The sequence below is a fragment of the Solanum pennellii genome, chromosome 2 (assembly GCF_001406875.1).
Source record: "Solanum pennellii chromosome 2, SPENNV200".
Taxonomy (NCBI): Eukaryota; Viridiplantae; Streptophyta; class Magnoliopsida; order Solanales; family Solanaceae; genus Solanum; species Solanum pennellii.
In genome coordinates this window covers 35,241,103-35,262,944 of record NC_028638.1, presented here as the reverse complement: position 1 = coordinate 35,262,944, position 21,842 = coordinate 35,241,103, and the positions used below count along the sequence as shown (strand labels likewise).

General features: G+C 29.2%; 2 protein-coding genes across 2 annotated transcripts; both read left to right on the top strand.

Annotated features, from left to right (window-relative positions):
- Positions 1–728: 728 nt before the first annotated feature.
- On the top strand, positions 729–7,696 carry LOC107008864 (MLO-like protein 10). Its single transcript, XM_015208066.2, has 15 exons — positions 729–1,088; positions 2,070–2,127; positions 2,221–2,423; positions 3,669–3,785; positions 4,391–4,451; positions 4,567–4,655; positions 4,764–4,838; positions 4,953–5,041; positions 5,145–5,194; positions 5,317–5,357; positions 5,429–5,602; positions 6,154–6,189; positions 6,292–6,359; positions 6,440–6,500; positions 6,993–7,696. Exons 1-15 carry the CDS (start codon positions 960–962, stop codon positions 7,404–7,406), a joined length of 1,665 nt encoding a protein of 554 aa, XP_015063552.1. The 5' UTR covers positions 729–959; the 3' UTR covers positions 7,407–7,696.
- A 9,051-nt stretch (positions 7,697–16,747) lies between these two features.
- Positions 16,748–17,822, top strand: LOC107010406 (RING-H2 finger protein ATL80-like). The gene is made up of 2 exons (XM_015209689.2): positions 16,748–17,447; positions 17,571–17,822. Exon 1 carries the CDS (start codon positions 16,846–16,848, stop codon positions 17,383–17,385), a length of 540 nt encoding a protein of 179 aa, XP_015065175.1. The 5' UTR covers positions 16,748–16,845; the 3' UTR covers positions 17,386–17,447; positions 17,571–17,822.
- The last annotated feature ends 4,020 nt before the right edge of the window (positions 17,823–21,842 follow it).

Genomic DNA, 21,842 nt, shown 5'->3' with positions numbered 1-21,842 from the left:
AGATTTTAAAAAAATTCAACATTTTTCAAAGTAATTAGTTGAGGATATAATAGATAATAATATTTAGTCCTTTCTTGATTTGTTCAAATAAACATATAATTAGTGACAACTAAAAAGGAAAAGTTGACAAATAATTAGGGACGAAGGGAATACTTTTTCTTCTTCTTAAATTTCGTTTCAAGTCAAACTTGATCATTTTTTTTAAACGAATGAAATAATAATTTTAGAAATAAAATATAAAATAATTTTATCTTATATTTGATTGAAGAGACTAGTCTATCATGAAATTATTCATTCCACTATTTATAATTTTATATTAATATAACTTATCTCGTAATAATTAGTTCTAAAATGTTGTTACTAACTAAACATTTAGGATAAATTTATTTCCAATTTAATAAAGTTAAAGGTTCAATTTTGCCCTTTTGAGTCAACGACAAGAGCAATAAATTTAGATCATTTATAACTTCAAGAACATATATAGAAATTACTGATAAGGTTTAAAATCAAATTTTAATTTAATAAAACCTAAAACCTTAAACCCATTGTCCATCTCCCCTAATCCTCATTTAGCATTACAAAAACAACCTTAATCTTTAATCGTTGACTTCTTCTATTGGCCTATGTGAGTACATACATAAATATTGTCTTAAAAAGATTATTAATGGAAAAATCTATATATGGAGTATATAAGTAGTTGTCCATTTTAATTAAGGAAGGTCTTTGTCATTAGTCATTTAATTTACATACATCTATGTACTAGCAACTGGGAATATCAGTTTTCTTCTTTTGAATTAGTAGTGCAAATAAATGCATGCATTTACTGCATCTTAATAAGTGTTCAAACCCAATTTTACTGACCAGATTATTAGATAGATATCTATTGATTTTTAGGAGTTTTTTTTTTTTTGCTTTCTCTGCATCTGAAAGTTCAAGATTTTGTGTGAGTGGTGGTGGCAATGGCTGGTGGGGGTGATGGTACATCAAGACAGCTTGATCAGACACCTACTTGGGCTGTTGCTGGTGTTTGTGCAGTTATTATTCTCATTTCTATTGCTTTGGAGAAGATTATCCATAAACTTGGCACAGTATGGAACTTAAAAATCTAGTCCTTTTACATTATTGTTCTTTAATATTACTTTTCTTGAATGTGGGTTTCTAATTCTTGATTAATCTTGGATTTTAGTTTACAATTTATCTCTATTTTGCTCACTGAAAGATCTATCTCCTTTCCAGCAGCATTGCAATAGGAAATTCCTTTTCTTGTTTCTTGGTTTTGGTGTTGAGGATTTTGCTGTTATGTGTGTTTGTTGTTTGACTCTTAGATTCTTATGTCAAGACTATGCCTTTTTGTTACTGGAGACTGGAGAATGTTCTTGACTGCTTAGATACTGATTACCAAAAGATGGGTTGTTTTTGTCTATGTTTTTATACCTTTGTTTTGTAATCCCTAGCCCCTTTCCTTTTGTTCTTCCTGTTTTGCTGGTATCCTTTTCCAGCTTTTGAGGTGTTTTATAGTGTTTGAATTTATTATCTTGTTCTTTTCTGTTACTTTACCCCCAAAAGAAATGTGCCTTTTCTTTTGGTTGGGGAGATTTTTGCACCTCCGAGTTCTTTACTCAAATTGGATTCTTTGAAATTATGTCTATGCGATTGATGCCATTACTCTGTTCCTTTTTTAATATTTATTTTCTACCATTAATCGCCGTTTTCTGCTTCTGTTTGAGTTTTTTGATCATTAAACAAATAAGGTTAGAGGGCAAAAGGGGGTTTTATTGCCTGTGTTATGCTGTGTGAACTGAACCTTCCCTTTCATCCAGCAAAAACTGTATTTCCTAATGATATGTTATGTTGAGGATATCTACTTGGAGTTCATTCCTCATCCTTTAATTGGAATGTTTGGGCTTGCCTTTTCTTTGTCTGGGAGCATTTTGAAGTACACAGACGTTACATGATTTCTACCAATTTATGTTGATTGTTGGGTTTCCATGTGATTTCACTTAGTTTATTGCTGCCGTGGAACTTAATTTCACTAACAATTTACTTACGAAATGAAAATCTTTTTGCAGTGGCTCACAGAGAGGCATAAGAAAGCTCTATTTGAGGCTTTGGAAAAGATTAAGGCTGGTAATTTTTTGTGCTCTCAACTTGTTATCATTTTACCTTAGGAATTCTAGTTTTCTGCATGCATTAATGGCCCCTTCTCTCTAATTGTTGCAGAGTTGATGGTTCTTGGTTTTATCTCATTAACCCTTGTGTTCAGCCAGTATTATATTGCTGGAATCTGTATCCCCACGGATGTGGCTAACACTCTGCTCCCTTGCCCTGCTGTTCACAAAGAGGATAAAACGGAGGAACATCGCCGGAGGCTTTTATGGCATGAGCGCAGGATTTTGGCTGGTGCAGAGCCTAAATGTGATGATGTAAGTCATAAAGTTGTATATGGAGTACATAATAATAAATGTAATTGTATAAATATGTCGGATAGCAAAAATCACTTTGCAGAAGTTTTGCTTGTTCTAGTCAATTACCCTTTTCTTGAATTAATAGGTGGCAGACTAATTGTGTTTTTTAAACTGAGACAATCCGTTATCATGCATAAACCTTTAAAGATGTTTGTTGCATAAACGATCAGAGCTGTGAAGAAGAAGATGCAAATAAAATTACACTTCTCATTCCAGTATCTAGGCATATGGAAAGTAATTTTTATTGCATGCCTGTAGGCTGTAGCATGAAATTAAGTTTCTGCCTTCAACAAATGGTAAGCAACTTTTTTTTCTTCCAAAAATGGAGAGTGCTTACAAATAAGATAACTAGTTCAACTCATACATTGGTTAGAAGGATCCATATTCTGGATACACCTAATATGGATAATTATTTAAAAGATCCACCTGATAATGATTGCCTTGCTCCAACTTATATACACTTTGGTAGTATGTTCCTCCATGGGAATCTTGTAGGGATGGGGGTATTAACCTCGGTATGTTAAAACTAGAGTGCCACATGTGCAATAAATGAGCAGCAAGTTGTGAGACAATAACTAAGTGGAAGTTTAGCCAGCTTGATTTCTTTGTATAACCTAGAATCCTTCATTCACTTATTGGATGACCATTTAAAGAAAATGATGAGAGTGCTAGTCTTATTTGGTGTGAACCATGTGTTGTCGCTCAAGTTTTAGTGGTTTACAAAAGCTGTAGAAGACTTGTCTCACAGATTTTCTGCTTGTGTCAGCAGCAGGGACAAGTGAAACTGTGAAGCAGCACTTGCTATAGCAATATGGAAGGCTTTCTAGTTCAGCTATAATCTCCACCAGAATGAGAATTTGTGTCCTTTAAATATACTGTTAGCTATTGGTTAACCAGAAACATCACCCCGTGACGTTTTAGTAGTTTCCTGAAGTAATTTTGAGATTTTTCCATTCTATCAATAGCACCAGCACCATCTTAATGCTGGGTTTATGCCATTATTAATATATTTTCTTACATACTGATTGAGCATGCCATTCTCAAAAAAGACAATACATCCCATATAAGTGTTACTTTGGTTACAGTTAGCTCAACTTACTAATTACCTTTGTGGTTTGGATCTTTGTCTAGTGCTTGCTCTGAATTTACTTTACTACAGCATGCTGGGCTGTCTTCATTAAACTAATTGGAGTAATGTAACAGGGACGAGTCTCTCTCATTTCTATCGACGCACTGCATCAGATACACATCCTTATCTTCTTTTTGGCGGTCCTTCATGTGATATACAGTGCTATCACTATGTGGCTGGGAAAACTTAAGGTAACTCAAAGTCTACTTTACATTAGTTACTGTATTATACTTGTACTGCTGTGCCATTTGCGTGTGACTTTTTTGGAATATCAAGAGAAACTTCAGCAGGTATCCGTTTTTGTCTCTATATATTTTGATGGTTTCTCTGGTCCATACCTTGAGCCCGTCAAAGAATTCAGTTGAGCTAGCAAATTTGGACAAACGTTCAATACTCGTTTGAGGTTCAAGCCATGCACCACGAGAACTAAACCTAGTATTTAAATAGAAAGAAGTAGTGGGGTGAGCCCATTATTGCCAAATTTTGGAGTCTGCAGTTGGTCCCAAGGGTTGGCCCCAGATAGAATTCTTGGTCAGCAAAAGAAAAAAAAGAAAGACCCTAACTTAAGGATCATTGACCAGATACCAAAACTCATTTGTTACTGGGAGTGAAAACTGACCCTCCACAATAATCTGAAAGACTGGAACTCTGGATACTCGGTCAAGAACTTTATAAAAAGAATTGGTGATTTGGTCATGGTGGACTGATCATGGTTCAGGGTTTTGTTCTTTGTTGATATTCGTTACTCTCCATTTTAGATTTTAGAATGTCTAATGCTTGAAAGTATGTTCTTCAGATTCGTGGCTGGAAATGCTGGGAACAAGAGACCGCAACCCATGACTATGAGTTTTCAAATGGTATGTCTAAGTTTGCTGCACAATGGTGGAAATTTCTGATTTGCTTGTAAAACTATGTTCGTTGTCCTCGTTTCATTGCATTGGGAATTGACTATTTCTTACACGTAACTTTTAGATCCTTCAAGATTTAGGCTTACTCATGAGACATCATTTGTCAGAGCACATACTAGTTTCTGGACCAATATTCCAATCTTCTTTTACATTGTGAGTATGAGATATTGTTATTTTCATTCTCTATAAGAGTTGTGTTGTTCTTCAGCACATTGAAAAGAAGAGTGGAGGTCATTGAATGTTACAATCCTTTTCTACCAGGGATGTTTCTTCAGACAATTTTTCAGGTCCGTGAATAAGTCAGATTACTTGACCCTCCGCAATGGCTTTATCAGTGTGAGTTTCCTTTTCTGCTTGGTTCTGAAACTATTGTTAGTTCTTTTAGTTATTTTTGGTGATACCTTTCTTCTCTGTGTTCCATAGAAGTTATAGATAATGTTTCTCGTACAGGTTCATTTAGCTCCTGGAAGTAAATTTAACTTCCAAAAGTATATCAAAAGGTCATTAGAGGATGACTTCAAGGTAGTTGTTGGTGTCAGGTAGTGAGATATGTTATTTTCTTTAGCTCAATCTTCCTATCAAACAAGAACTGTAGGGGTGCAACCTATATCATGTCAACTGACTTATGTTTTCTACTGGCAGTCCAGTTTTGTGGGGATCATTTGTTGTTTTCTTGCTCCTAAATGTTAGTGGTAAGTTATATACAGCGGTGGAAACATGTTTGAGCAATTCTTTCATTTCTTCTATTTTACTTTCAGTAATCAAGTTCGTCACTTGACATTGATACAATTCTGAAACATTTGTTAAATTTCAGGGTGGCATGCATTGTTTTGGGCATCCTTAATTCCTTTGATTGTAAGGTTTTATCTGCCTTGTCCACCTTCTTGATTCCGTTGCAGGGAATTCTGATGATTAATTTTTCTCAGATCATATTAGCTGTTGGAACACAGCTTCAGGCGGTGTTGACAAGAATGGCTCTTGACATCTCGGAGAGACATGCAGTAGTCCAGGGAATCCCTCTTGTTCAAGGCTCAGACAACTATTTTTGGTTTGGACGACCTCAGTTGGTTCTTCACCTCATCCATTTTGCCTTATTTCAGGTACTACACATCCCTCTCAGATATATGTTATAAGCCAGTATTAGAAAATTAGATGACTGGAATATATGTCAGTTTCAGTGTTGCTGGTCCATCTATAGTGCCATAATTAATTGTATTCTAGAAGTTGCCTGAGCAACGAACGTACATGTGAATCTGATTATTCAATACCACTTTAAAGACCTTTACTTTCAGATTGGCTTAAACCTCATCACGACCTTTAAATCGAATAAAAAGCAATAGCAAGAAATAAAAAGACGATGATTATCTTTTGCCTGTTTCTATGAATGATTTGTGCGAGATAATGTGTGGCTAACACTGCATAGTAATTTTTGAATCTTGTGTGCTGCTTGGTGCATTGTATGTTGAGGAATTCTACTGGAAAATGGAAAGGAGGGGGAATAGTGCTGGGGTTTGGATTATATTAGTAGTTTGCTTTATCTGAATCTCCATCTATTTTTTGCAATTCTCGTCTCCATCTGTTTATAGACATAGCTTACAATAGTTTTCTCCTAATGTATATCTAATGCTAAGCTCTCATTTCAACTTGACAGAATGCGTTCCAAATAACATATTTCTTATGGATATGGGTAATGTTTCTTCCCCTTGTTTCAAACATCCAAAGATATTTCAGTTTTTTGAACCATGAAACTATTGACTGAAAAATCTTGATCTGATTACTTATTTTGCAGTATGAGTATGGGCTAAAATCTTGCTTCCATGACAAGTTTGGTTTTGTCATTGCGAAAATTGCTTTGGGGTAATGTTACTTGCAACAGAAAGTCACTTATTGGGTGGATTATATTACTCTACTGAATCTATTTTCCTGTCTCGTTACAGGGTGGGAGTTTTATTCTTATGCAGCTATATCACTCTTCCGCTCTATGCCCTTATTACTCAGGTATTTTTACCAAATACTCATTGGAAGTTCCCACGTGTCGTGGTTATCTCTTCTCCCCCCGCCCACCCCCAAATTGAAAGAATAAATGTGTGTAGGTTCTTTCCACACCATTTTGCTTTGGACAAGCACTTTGCTAGTATACAAGCAAACATATTGCAGGAAAACACATGACAAAAAATGTGCAATAGGAAACTACTATGAAGTTTTTCCTACTAGAATAACAACTACTACGCCTCAATCCCAAGCAAGTTGGGGTCGGTTATATAAATCCACATTGTTTATGTCACTTTAATTAGGATAACCTCAGTCCAATATTATACATGAACTTTTTAGTGTTTTAGCAATAACTTGCTGTATTATATAAATCCACATTGTTCATGTCACTCCAATTAGGATCACCTCAGTCCAATATTATACATGATCTTTTTAGTGTTTTAGCGATAACTTGCTGTATTATACATGGCGAAATAGGCCTAATGGTAATTCATGCAGATGGGCTCCAACATGAAGAAATCCATTTTTGATGAACAAACCTCAAAGGCATTAAAGAAGTGGCATATGGCGGTGAAGAAGAAACAGGTAGCTAAGGGAGACAAATCCATACGGACACTAGGCAATGCAAGTCCAAGATCCTCTGTGGGTTCACCTCTACACCCATCGATTGGTCCTACACTTCATCGGTTTAAAACAACCGGTCACTCAACACGTTTCAATGGCTACGATGATCTAGAAGCATCTGACCTCGAGAATGATCCAACTACACCGATAATCCTTGCAGAGGAACACTCAACTGCACATGTTACTGATCATGATGATACTGAACTTCAAGTGCATGTTCCTCAAAATGAAGAATCCTCCGGGAACGAAGACGACTTTTCGTTTGCGAAACCTGCTCCTAAAAGATGAAAAAGAAGCAGGTAAACACATACATATGGTATTGAATAGTGGCTTGCTTCTTCTCTTTATCTTATGTTTATAGAGGAATGTGGTACAAAGTATAGTTAGCAATTTCATAGAGAAACATGAAACATATACATGATTAATTGTATCCACTATTATTGTTTGCCTTATTACCACCTACAGTTTTGTACCATAAATCTAGATTTAGCCATGAAGTTGTTGATCACACATGATTTTTCTCGTATGTACGATTACAATTTGAATAGAAGAAAATGAACTTTCCTTTTGATTTTTAAGGCTACATTAATAATTCCAAAATTTTATAAAAATGAATCTTCTTTTCTAGAAGTTGTTTTTATTCTGATTAGGCAATTACTTACTATGTTTGTTTATGTCTTCTAAATATTTGTTGAAAACTCAACCCAATTCGTTTGTTTTTTAAATATTTGAATCTTTATAATAATTTTTATGTAATTTATAGATAAATATATATTATTTTTCATGTTTCAATTTATATGATATTAATAGAATTTTGAAAAAAGCAACTGTGCAGTTGGGGCAATAAGGTAATAAAAGAATATTTTAAGGAGCAACAATACTTTTAAGGAAGTTGTTAATAAATAAATAGTGTTTGTAACAAATTTTAAATATATAAAAAATAAGTTAATCATAAATAAAATACATAGAAACAAGAATATTTTATTAATAAATTAATATGAGTACAAATTAATTTATCCTCTTGATTCTTCTCTCATAATATTTTTCTGTTATTCGAGGGTCATTAGTGATGTATTCTCGTACTAGAATGATTTGGACTTGATCTTCATAATTTGAGGGTCATTAGTGATGTATTTATCAAATTAGGATGATCTGGACTTAATCATCATAATTTGAGAGGGTTGTTAGTGGCGAATTTCTCGAATTATGATGATTTGAACTTGATTTTCATAATTCAAGGGTCATTAATGACGTATTTCTCGAACTAGGATGATTTGGACTTAATCTTCATATATAATTCGAGACGGTTAGTAACGTATTTCTCGAACTAGGATGGTTTGGACTTAATCTCGATAATTCAAGGGTAACCATTAGTGAAGTATTTTCCATATTAGAATGATTTAGGTTGATATTTTTTTGAATATTTCATGAGTTTAATGAATTTGTGGTGAAATCTTTTAGATCACTTTTCAAGAAGATATAATACATTTTATATCAGCATGAACAAGAATTTAAAATCGAATACCTCTAAAAATCATAACTAAAATCAAATAACTAAAATTAAACACATCCGAAAGAGTTTCACAAATTTTCACCGTCCACAAATAAAGTTAGAGGTTTGTCAATGCATTAACGGAATGACTCTTTTGTTATTACTTTTCATGATAAACTCAGCAATTGCCAAACAAGCAAGCCTGTTGATAAAACACACATGACACAACTGCAAACTGTGACTTGTATATTAGTCATATACTCCTTTAAAAAGAAATATCTAGGAGAGTCCAATATTTATTAAAATTAACATTATTATAGTTAATACTAGATAGAGGATTTTGTGTCAGCGCGGGACCTAATATATATAATTTTCTTTGATCTTATTTTATGTCACCATTTTAGATTTCACGTGCATTAAGAAACTAAGTGAGTTTGCTATTCTATGTTTGTTTGATTATTTTTCAGTCAAATTTTTCAACGATGAAATATGAATTAATTTATTTAGAATAATTAATTTGATCAATGAATATAAATTATTTATTTCGTTTTTCTATGCTGGTCAAATGTATATTTTCAAAGCTAATATTCATACGGACAAAATAAGAAGAATATTGTAATTTATGCATTAATTTTATAAAAATGACAACTATTATGGATTAACTATTTATAATAAGGATGATAATTTAAAAAGTGACAGAGAGGGTAATTCTTTGTCTAAATTTATATAATATTATGGAACTTGAGAAATTATAAAAACTTATATATGATTTTTAAAATGTTTTAAGTTGTTAATTATTGTGATTTATATTACGTTTTTACATACTTTTAAAAATAATATATATTACTCTCTTTGTTTCGATTTATGTGGCATATGTAGAATTTAAATAAATAAGCATTTTTTTTATGTTTCTTAAGTTGTTTATTACTGTATTTTATATTACCTTTTGACGTAATCTTTAAATAGAATATGTTATTTCCCATGTCCCAATTTATGTGGTATCAATTGATAGATTTTTTGGAGTCGTGTTTTTTTTTTTTTTGTTAATTATCGTAATTTGTAGTATATTTTTTGTCAATTTTAAACAATATATGTTTTATCACCTAATCAAATTTTATGTGGTACCAACAGAATTTCAAGAATCAATTGAATTTTTCTTATATCACTTTTAAATATTTAAGTTATTAATTATTGTAATTTACGGCATTACTTATATTATTTTAATTTATTTAATCTTCGTGGTATTAATAGAATTTAAAGTGTCAAACAATTATTAATTATGTGATATGTAGTATTTTTTTAATGTAATTTTAAATATATAATCCATTTTAAGTATATAAAATTTTGGCATAATACATATATTAGACCCTAAACTTAGCTTCAAATTTTAACTTTGATCTCCAACTTTCATAATGCACAAACAGACACTTTAAATATCCAACTTTTAAATAAATAACACATGAGTCCTACATGGCACAATACACGTAGGATAAAAAATGACATGTAGAATGACATGTAAGACATGTGTGTCTATTTCTTCAACTTTGTACAAGTTTAAGTTTCTATTTGTGCACATCCAAAATTGAAGGGCATAAATGTGATTGGAAGCCTAGTTAAATGGCACATTTATTTATTATGCCTAAAAATTTTAATTATTTTCATATGTAGTACTCCCTATGTTTCAAAAAGGATGTCCTAGTTTGACTTGGAACGGGGTTTAAGAAAAGAAAGAAGACTTTTAATCTTATGGTTCTAAATTAAAGTTATGTCAAATGTACTAAAATGTCCTTTAATCTTATGGTCTTAGAGCCCGTTTGGATGGGCTTAAAAAAACGACTTTTAAAAAGTACTTTTGGAAGTGCTGAAATTTGTTTTTAAAATAAGTAGTTATGTGTTTGGATAAAAGTGTTTTAGTTGGAAAAAAGTTGTTGATGTGTTTGGTAAATAAGTGTTGGTTAACACTTTTTTTTAATCAAATGTCTAAAATACCCTTAAAATTGTTAACATGATAAAAAGCTGATTAATTTAATGCTTTTATACTTAAAAAAATTAAAACAAAATTAATTTATATTTTACATTCATAAGTAATAATATGTCCTATCATTCACATATTTCTTTATCATCACAATTTTTTTATAATTATAATTATAATTATAATTATAATTATAATAATAAAAATAATAATAATATTTTACATTCATAAGTAATAATATTTTCTATCATTCACATATTTCTTTATCATCAATTTTTTTATAATTATAATAATAATAATAATAATAATAATAATAATAATACAAATAAAAATAATAAAAATAATAAAAATAATAATTATTAATAATAATAATAATAAAATAATAATAAGAATGAAAATAATTCTAATAATAATAATAATTCTAATAATAATAATAATAATAATAATAAAAGAGCTAAGAGCAAAAAGATAATATACCTGGTCAACATAAAATGACTTTTAAGTTGAAAAAAAACATTTCTCACCTAACTTTTAGCTTTTGGCTTAAAATAAGTTATTTTTGACTAAAATAAGTCACTTTGATAATTGTCAAACACTCTAATAAGTCAAAGACTGACTTAAAAAGTCAGTTTGATCATCTTTTAAATCCATCCAAATAGCCTCTTAAACATGTCATTGTGGAAAGTTAAAATTAAAGTATTGCCAAAAAAAAAAAAGATTATTCTTTTCTAAATATACTAAAAAGAAAATGTAAACATTTTTTTTTAAACGGAGAGAGTACTACTTTTATGTATTTAATAAACTTAAAATATACCATAGCGTTGATCAGCCGACATGGTAAAGTCGACTGGCCCCACTTAGATCAATTAAGAGTAGAACTTTATGGATATATTTGTAATTATGAAGATGTTAGCTGGTTTGTTTGTCAAAGGAGGAAAGGTACAATTATAAAGCAACAACATACAAAAGCTTTAGGCATAATACATAAATAGGCCCTTTAACTTAACTTCGAATCACATCTATACCCTTCAACTTTGGGTATGCACAAGTAAACACTTAAACTTGTATAAAGTTAAACAAATTGACACACATGTCCTACGTGTCATCCTACATGTCATTTCTTTGTCCTACATGGTGTCCTACGTGTATTGTGCCATGTAGGACTCATGTGTTTATTTATTAAAAAGTTGGACAGTTAAAGTGTCTGTTTGTGCATTATGAAAGTTGAAGGTCAAAGTTAAAATTTGAAGCCAAGTTTAGGATTCAATATATGTATTATGCCAAAGCTTTAAGGAGCAAAAGCTAGCAAATATCAAAAATACCCTTGTCATACAAGCAGGCATGTTGACGAACAGATGCCTGCTTGTAGACTCATATATATAGTAGTAGTAAAGTAATTAGAATAAAGTGGTGTGTAATTTATTTGATGTTCTAATGAAATTATAAAATTTTGATTACTTAAAAATATAGTAAATTATAGGGAAGATGTATTTAACAATAGTTAATTCTCTCCCAAAAATGAAGCCCAAACCCTCATTGAAAAAGAGTTTAAATTAGAGCAATTTTCACATGTAGCAAATACAAAATAATATATGTATATTATATTTATAGTTTGCATAATTGTGCTTTACAGCAAATTTTATGTTTGCTATGGCTATTTCGCTGAACATATATACAAAAGAATCAATTGTATAATTTGTCTCGGTATATATATACAAGAGAATCAATTGTATTATTTATTTTTATTTAAAGCGAGAAAAAAGAGAAAGACAAAAGAAAACTGGGCAGGATATATAATCATAAGTGTGTAGGACGAAAATGTATACATTTGTATTTATGTATGCAATTTTCTCTCGCTTTATACAAACACAATGCATAACATTTGTGTTTGTATAAAGTGAGAGAGACGAGTGAGAGTGGCGAGTGAGATCTGGGAGAGAAGAATGAAAATATATGTATATATACAATTTTCTCTCGCATTATACAAACACGGAATCATTTTATACCTTTGTGTTTGTATAAAAGCGAGAAAGGCGAGTGAGACTGCCAAACGAGAACGAGAGTGGCGAGCTAGATTCACCAGGAAGAGAGGTGAAATAGCAACAGTTTGTTATGGGGTACAATTAAATGAAAGTATGATTATAACATTTAATTTTAATACTAATTTGTTATTATATGCAATTTATATTCTTCATTTTTTATCTTATATAATTTTTTTTCAATTATAAAAAAAAAAGACATTATTTAGATTTAAAAACAATTTGATGTTAAATATCTTAATTTATTAATATTTTGTACATTAAAAACTATAGTTATAAATCCGAATATATCAATACAAAAAATATTATTACTTTTTAGAGTGAAATTTACAAATATAAGAAAGAATGAAACATATGTATATTAATATATCAAATTACACCGCATAACTTTAAATGGAAAAAAGATAATTTTTAGTTAAACTACACTACACAAATTTAAGAGAAAAGACATAATATCACCATTGAAATTGTTTCGAATTTTTTAAAAAGACACTTTAACTTTGAAAACGTTCTATTACCCCACAAAAGTATTGAATATTTTTATAAAAGGACCATTTTAACCCATTTTCTCATTATGTTTGAGAACACGCACATGATGCGCGTGAAGATTTATTTTTAATGTCAAAACCCAATTAAAAACTACCACATCTAAGTTATTTTCTTTATTAATTATTTATTTCATTTCAATTCATCTTCTTCCCTAACAAAAAAGTCAGGTACTCTATGTTAGAACTGATGAAATCAACTCAATAAGGTATGAATTAGTTTTAGTTTCAATCCAAAAAGCTAGTTTGAAGTTCTCCGAGGTTTCATTTCTTCTTAATTTCATTTATTTTTGAGAACCCAAAAATCAAACCAAACTCTCATTAGTTGTTTTTTTGGGAGGATCAACATCGACCTGGGACTTGCCAACTTCTGAACTTTGATCGGCAGCGCCATCGTCGGGGTCGCAAGATATTTCCAAGACTTGTCCATGGAAGCTCACGTTTTATCAAGCCATGGTTTGACAACAAGCCCAATCGCCAGCCACTCAAAAGACATGGCTCCGAATACCATTACTATCGATTTCAACGAATTATTCTTCGTCATTGAAATCACAAGCAAATTTTCTGATATACATGCCGATGAGGGTTTAATTTGCATCTGAATCGATTTGCTATTTTTATTATTCTAACATGTATTCTTCAGTTCATTTTTTACTCCACTAGTTTTCCAAGAAATTTGATCAAGAAAGATCAAAATTGTAGGAGATGATCTTCAACAATGCTTATGATTGAAGAAAATGATGAGAGAAACTAAGAAATGAACAACGGAGAACAAGAATTTTCTTTTTTGAAACGATTTGGGCCGGGTCGGGTTTGAAGAAATTAATTAAAATAAAATTAATAAAAAGAGTGAGCACCACGCATCTGTTTGCAGTAGAGAAAATGAGTCAAAATGGCTCTTTTACAAAGATATTCAATACTTTTATGGGGTAATAGGACGTCTTCAAAGTTAAGGTGTTTTTTATGAAAATTTGGGATAACTTTAGGGGTGACTTCATGTTTTTTCTCCAAATTTGAATAAAAGAATTATATTTTTGTTTTTATGATCTTATATATATATATATAAATCCATCTTAATTATTAAAATATAATTGAATTGTTCTTTAATAAGTGTCTAATCAACTCCACAACTTCATTTATTTATTTTTGAGAAAATGCACAAGTACCCCCTCAATCTATATCCGAAATTTCAGAGAAACACTTATACTATACTAAGTTTCTATTACCCCTGAACTTATTTTATAAGTAATTTTCTACCCCTTTTCTGTCTATGTGGCACTAGCTTGAAAAAAAAATTAACCATCGTTGGGCCCACAAGATAGTGCCACGTAGGCCGAAAATGGATAGAAAATTATTAATAAAATAAGTTCAGGGGGGGTAATAGGACCTTAGTATAGTATAACTGTGTCTCTTAGATTTCGGACATAGGTTGAGGGGTCCTATTATCCCCCTGAACTTATTTGATATAATTAATATTAAAAAGTGTTTAATAAAAAATAGTGAATAAATAAGAAAGAACTAAAAATTAATGATGTGATACTTACATGGTTATGATGTAGCGCTTACATGGCTGTGCTGTGGTGGGTGAGAGTGATGTTACAGTCTTTGGGTGGAAAAAAAAATCACTTCGAAGATAATAAGGAGGGTATTTAAACGCCCATGTAGTTTAAGTACTAAAGTAAATATTTTTATGTATAAAATAAATTTTTTAAATGATATACATAATGTCGGGTTAGTTTGATTGAGTTTATTTCTTTTAGTTGATACCAAACCACTCAAATATAGTTGGATTCTTTTCCCAGCACCAAACCAAGTCAAACGACATCATTAATCGAATTTTTTTCGATTTGCCTCGATTTGCAATGTGGTTCAATTTTCGACTCGATTTTATACACCCTAATTTCATCATATACTTAATACGAATAATAATGTATTTTTTTTCTCTTCATTCAGATTCCTTTAATGAAAAATTATATTATTTATATACATATTCAAAATTATTTTTTTATTTATATAAAGTAAATATTGAATTCTTTTTAAAAATTATGTTTATTTTACTTTAATAAAAAAAAAATTATCTCACACGCTAGTCTATCTTATATTGCTTCCTCACTACCTTCCAAGGTCCAATCGCAATATATATCATTTTCTTTTTTGGAAAAATTACATAAATTAATACATTTTAAAAAATAATTACAGATTTTAGCGATACTTTTTGTTTATTACCATTTATAGCAATACTATGATAAATCTGTAATATGTATTAAAAGTGAATTATTTATGCAATATATTTGAATTATAATTGTTTTTGAAATATATTGTGTTTGTTTGGTAAAAAATGGTCACATTGTATTATAAGTGTATTAAAATGTGTGATAAATGTATTATCCATCATTAAAACTTGTATTAAATGTGAATAATAAATTGTTCTTTGTAATATGTATTAAAATTGTATTATAAATGAATTAAAAGCGATCAAGTGAAAAAAAAATATTGTTGCTATAAATGGTAAATATTTTATTATTATAGCACATTTATGTAAGTTTCCCTTCTTTTTTTAATAAACCAAACAAATATCCTCTAAAAATAAAATAGTTATAAATATATACTTTTTTATTTATATCACACTAAGTAGTTACATTATACATTTCTAACTAATTTTACTTAACTGATATTTAATATTATATATTATATTGATATCATTTAAATTTCTTGTTTTAAAATTACTCGTTAGTCAATGATATATATATATATATATATATATATATATATATATATATATAAAGAGAGAGAGTGTGTGTGTGTATTATTGACTAAATTAATAATTTTTAATATTACATTTATGTAATTTTTCCTAATAATTTTTTAATTTTATAACTCATTTATGTAAGTTTTGATTTTTTGCCTCACCTAATATGTGTTATCTATATTAAAATTCGATTAAATTTAAATTTACATTTAAAAATTCTACATTAAAAATGAGGTCCAACTACATTCTAATTCACATCAAAGTATCCTATATTGAAATAAAGCTATCCTAATTACTTACCACTCTATAATAAGGATACATACATTCATTAACTCACTCCTAAACAAAAAAAAGACTCCATTCGTTTCATTTTATATCATATACTCCCACCGTTTCAAATAGATTAGTCTAGTTTGACTTGAAACGGAATTTAAAAAAAGAAAGACGACTTTTTAATATTGTGGTTCTAAATTAAAGTTATGTCAAATTTATTCAAAAAACCCTTTAATCTTGTGGTCTTAAACATGTTACGTGAAAGGTAAAATTAAAGTGTTGCCAAAAAAGAAAATGGGTCATTTTCTTTTAACAAACTAAAAGAAAAAATAAAGTTATTCTTTTTTAAACAAAGAGAATAGTTAGATTTAACACAAATTTAAGAAAGAAAAAAAATTAAATTGATAATTCAAAATGAATTATAAAAATTTATGTGATTGTAAATTATTTTATTAAGAATAAAGTAAATATAAAAATATGTCCTTTTTTTTTAGACAGATTAAAAAAGAAAGTAAACACATAAATTGAACTCTGGGACAAGAGAGATTGTATATTTTCAATATTTTATTTCCATATATAACTGAGCTTTCAACTTCCTCTATTAATTATATCTATCCTCGTTTGCGCTAAAATAGTTTAATTCCTCTTTTATCATTAATGATGCCGCCTCCAGTACTTAGATTTCTGCTAAGCACCGCCTCATCTTCCCCACCGCCGGCCAAATACACCTCCGCGGATCCACCGTCGTCATTTGCGCCGGTGGAGCCCGATTATGTCATTATCATAGCAGCCCTGCTCTGTGGAGTTATATGCATAATCGGACTTATCTCAGTAGCTCGATGCGCTTGGCTCCGACGCACCGGAGGTCAGTCGGCAGCGGCGGCGAACAAAGGATTGAAGAAGAAAGTTTTGCGATCGCTGCCGAAGTTCAAGTTTGATCCAGCTTCTTCAAGTACTGAAGCTGCAGCGGAGTGCGCCATATGTCTGGCGGAGTACACTAGAGGAGATGAGATTAAAGTTTTGCCTCAGTGTCGCCATGGTTTTCATGTTCACTGTATTGACACGTGGCTTGGTTCACACTCGTCATGCCCAACTTGCCGTCAGATTCTCCAAACTGGTCGGTGCCGGAGGTGCGGCGAATTCTCAGGCAATTCAAACGCCGGTACTCAAATTCAGGGACGGAATTGCCTTACCTAAACAGTTCAAATTCCAATTGTTTTCTTCTCCTTCACGAAATTATACGCCACACAAAAAAATAGGTAAATTAATTTGTTACTCTTCGAATTTTAAAAATAGTTATCTCAAATTATTTTGAAAATAAAATTACAAAAGATTATTTTTAAAAAAAATAAAAATATGAAACGGTTATGTGTTTTTGTCAGGGTTGAAGAATGTGGTCCCCAGGTTGGTGAAGTTACAAAAATTAGTTTGTCTAGAAGCTAAAACAAGAGAGAGGATAAATATGAAGGTTTCTTACTCTTATGGAAAACAAGAAAGAAGGTTAACAAATAGTTGTAATTGTTCTCTTCTTTTCTAAACTTCAAGTTTAAGATGTTTAAGTTTTATGTTGCAACTTTGTTTTGTAAATTAATGTATACTTGCTTTAACTTTTTAAGTTATTACTTTCCTCCGTTCATCGTTATTACTTGTCATAATTTTTATTTTTAAAACTAAAATTATAAACACTTTGATTAATATTTTAAAATATAATTTTTCATTATATTAATATACAAAGAATGGTAATTTATAATACTTTTATATAGTTCTTAAATATTTAATTTTTTATTTAAAATATTAAATTAATATAATCTAATTTAATAATCGACATTCGAAAAGCACAATAACAAATAAAAATGAATTATTTATCATTTAGTAAGAATTACGTAAATTTATAATGTTAAGATACTTTGAATTTTTATTGTTTATCAAATTTTGATAATTTCTTAAAATCTAAAGATTTCGATGCTTCGATGTATTATATGTATTATCTTTGTTGACACAAGCATATCTATCTCAAAGTACGCTTAACGCTCTGATAAATTGGTACGTCAAGTCCCAATAAATATAAGATGTATTTGAAAAAGGAGGGAGAGTGAGGATTTTTGTAATTTCTTAAAATAATAAGAAATTTTTGAGAATATGATAAAATGATTCGAAGTAATTTTTCTTTTTACTTACCTTAAGAAACTTTTTTCAAATAGAATTGATTTTTGATAATTTTATCTATATTTATGTCTAGTCATAGAAACTTTTTTCAAATAGAATTGATTTTTGGTAATTTTATCTATATTTATGTCTAGTCATTTAAATATTTCTATAATTGAGGTGTTTATTGTCTTTCAGAATTAGAATGGGTAATTTTAATTTTATTTTTGTAAATAAAAAAAATTACCATCTCAAACAGCTACTAACATTTTTTAATTTGGGTTTTAAATCAATGTAATATCTTTTTATTTTTTCTCAAGTATACCAAGAACACATAAAAAATATAAAATTATTTTCAATTTCTTCAATTTATCACGAAATTATTTTAAATTTCAGGAGTAACTTTCATCTTAACTAGATATTAAAACTTAACGTCTTTTGAGCTTGAAATCAACGTAACTTAACAAGATCATTTAAAATTTATTTGAAGTTTTAAAACTCAATATCCTCTAATGATATATTTTTCTCTACAACTCCAAATCACTAGAAATTTTGAACATAGACTCATAAAACATTAGGAAACAACAATCTAGTGTCATGAATCATAGCAGTTTTTTTTATTTTTGGGACTGTTTTTCAATTATTTAATACGAGTGATTTTTTTTAACTCCACAAAGATTGTAGAATTTTGGCTTATTTTTAAGAAATAAAATATCAATCATGTGCCGAATTATAAAAAAACATCGTGTAAAAAATAATTTTGCAAAATAGTAATTGAAAATTTAGTGTTCTCGAGGAAAACGTTAAAGGAGTGCCTTTGATCCATTATTATTGATAAGTATTAAAAGTTATATGGGGTCTTGTTGAAGCAAAAATGATTTTGCAAAATAGGAGTTAAAAAATAATGGTATAGATAGCTTTTTCTACGATGACTAGGATTGAATAAGCCAAACTTTAAATGGACATAAATGAATTTTTCTAAAAATTTAATAACATAGCCTTTTTTCAATAAAAATAATAATTAATTTTATCTTAAATTTCTAAACAAATAATCTCTTAATTTTAAAAAATAATTTATTTCTATTCTTAGTTTGTTTTTTAAAAAATGACTCATTTCTTTTTTAAAATACTTTAATTTCAGTTTTTAACATGATAAATTTAAAGCTAAAAAATTAAAAAAAAATTTAATATATTTGACATAATTTTATTTAAAATTAAAAAAAAAATTCTTAAAACATATATCAAGTCAAATTAAATTCCTTTGAAATAGGGTGTGACAAAGTAAATTTTTGGTCTTTTAAGGACCCTGCCGAAACAAATTGTAACTTTATTTTTGGGTTGCTTATTAACAAACGAATCATTGAATTTAGATTAACTTTCACATGTATCAAACATACAATTTATATTTATGTGTTATAACAAATATAAATATGTATAATTCGCTATACATATTCAAAAAAATCAATTGTATAATTCGTTATACATATACAAAAGAAAGCAATTGTATACAAATCAATTGTATAATTTGTGTATGTAGAAAACGAGAAAGAGAGAAAGACAAAAGAAAATTGGGCAGATAAATATTTGTATTGTATAATTATAGTGTGTAGGACAAAGATGTATGTATTTGCAAGTGTATATACAATTTTCTCTCACTTTATACAAACAGAAACACAATTTATACGTTTCATTTCTGTTTGTATAAGCGATAGAAGTGAGATGGCAAGCGAGATCTGGGAGAGTGATGAGCGAGATCTGGTAGAGAGGAGAGAGGAGAACAAAAATATATGTGTGTATACAATTTTTTCTCGCTTTATACAAATAGAAACACATTTTATACACTAGTGTTTGTATAAAAGCGAGAGGGAGCGAGCGAGAAATGGAGAGTGGCGAGCGAGAGTTTGAGGGAGAGAGGTGTCTAACAAAAAGTTTGTTATAAGGCACAATTAAATCAATATGTAATTATGATATTTAATTTAATTTATTAATTTGCTAGTATATATAATTTTTCTTAAATTATAATTAATTATTAAAAAATATTTGAACAATAAATACTGGAGAGGGGAAAAAAAGAAAGAAGAGAGAAGTTAATTTTTTACTATTTTTGTAGACAAAGATAATATGTTTCTAAAGTTTTGGCAATCATTTTAAAAAATAAATATTAATTTATTTGATGGTTTGCAGGATCTGATAATATACTAAACTTTTCGCTTTCAAGCGTGAAGTAGATCGCCTAACATGTCCTAGCAAAGCGATAGAGATAGTAATTAAAAGGCATAATATATAAATATGTCTTTTAATTTGGTTTTGAATTATATTTATGTTATTCAATTTTAGTTGTGCACAAGTAGACGTTTAAATTTGTATATAGTTGAACAAATAGACATACATGTCCTACATGTCATTTTTTGTCCTACGTGTACTGTGTCATGTAGGATTCATGTGTTTATTTATTTAAAAGTTGGATATTTAAAACTGTCTATTTGTTCATTATGAAAGTTGGAAGTTAAAATTAAAATTTAAAGCTAAATTTAGAATCTAATATATGTATTATGCCTAATTAAAAATACAATATTTTATGTGAAAAATATTCAGCTCAAAAAGTGTAGAAAAGCTCGACATGTAGTCCTGTACTTTTAAAAAATTTAATTCCAACTGCACTAAATTACTTAGCCTCTACAGAAACTAGATTAGAAACGTTGTAACAAACGGAACTAACTTTAATTTCTTAAATTCAAGTTATAAATTTAAAATTGCAATTCTAGGAACTAACTTCAATTCGTAACATTCAAGTTATGAATTCAAACTGTAATTCTAAAAATTAACTCTAAATTCTAAACTTTATTAAAATTTAAAAATATTTATGCAATTTTTAAAAACAATTACTACATATTTTACTCTTTTGTTTTGCGATCAACTTAAAAAGAATCATTATAGAACTCAATATGAGAAAAAAGTTACTCGCATCGAGTGTTTACGTCAAATCAATATAATTTTCATTATTACGTAATTTAATAAAGTAAAATAAACTAAAAATTTGAACAGATAACATACACCTGATATCAATATTCGCGCAGATAAATTTTACCCCTCAATATGTTTTTTTTTCAAAACAATACTTTAAAAAAAAATGTGTTCCGTGTAAAATCTTTAAAAACTAAAAATGGAAGGGCCAAGTAGTTATTATTGCGTTCGAGTTGTCTTCTTTTCTTGTGTTTTATTAATTCACATTACATTCTCTTCAGTTCCTTTTCACTTGTTAATAAACAGTGAAGTGAGTTTACCATTTCAATTTTATTAATTTATGGAGTCTTAAAAATATTAATTTATTATATTTTTTAAAGATATTAACTCAATGTTAATAATTGAAGATATAATAGAAAAAAAATTATCCTTTTTTGATTTTCTAAAATGACAAGTAAAAATAAAAATTCAAATTAGAAAATATTTATCAAAGAAAATGAGAACATAAGAAATCAATTAACAATGCATGCTACATGTTCTCCAAT

Bases quoted from the DNA above. Each gene is read 5' to 3' on its own strand.
- LOC107010406 (XM_015209689.2), top strand. From the start codon at position 16,846: ATGATGCCGCCTCCAGTACTTAGATTTCTGCTAAGCACCGCCTCATCT.
- LOC107008864 (XM_015208066.2), top strand. From the start codon at position 960: ATGGCTGGTGGGGGTGATGGTACATCAAGACAGCTTGATCAGACACCT. The intron at 2,424-3,668 runs GTAAGTCATAAA...GTAATGTAACAG, and splicing joins CAGAGCCTAAATGTGATGAT to GGACGAGTCTCTCTCATTTC. The intron at 4,452-4,566 runs GTATGTCTAAGT...CGTAACTTTTAG, and splicing joins TGACTATGAGTTTTCAAATG to ATCCTTCAAGATTTAGGCTT.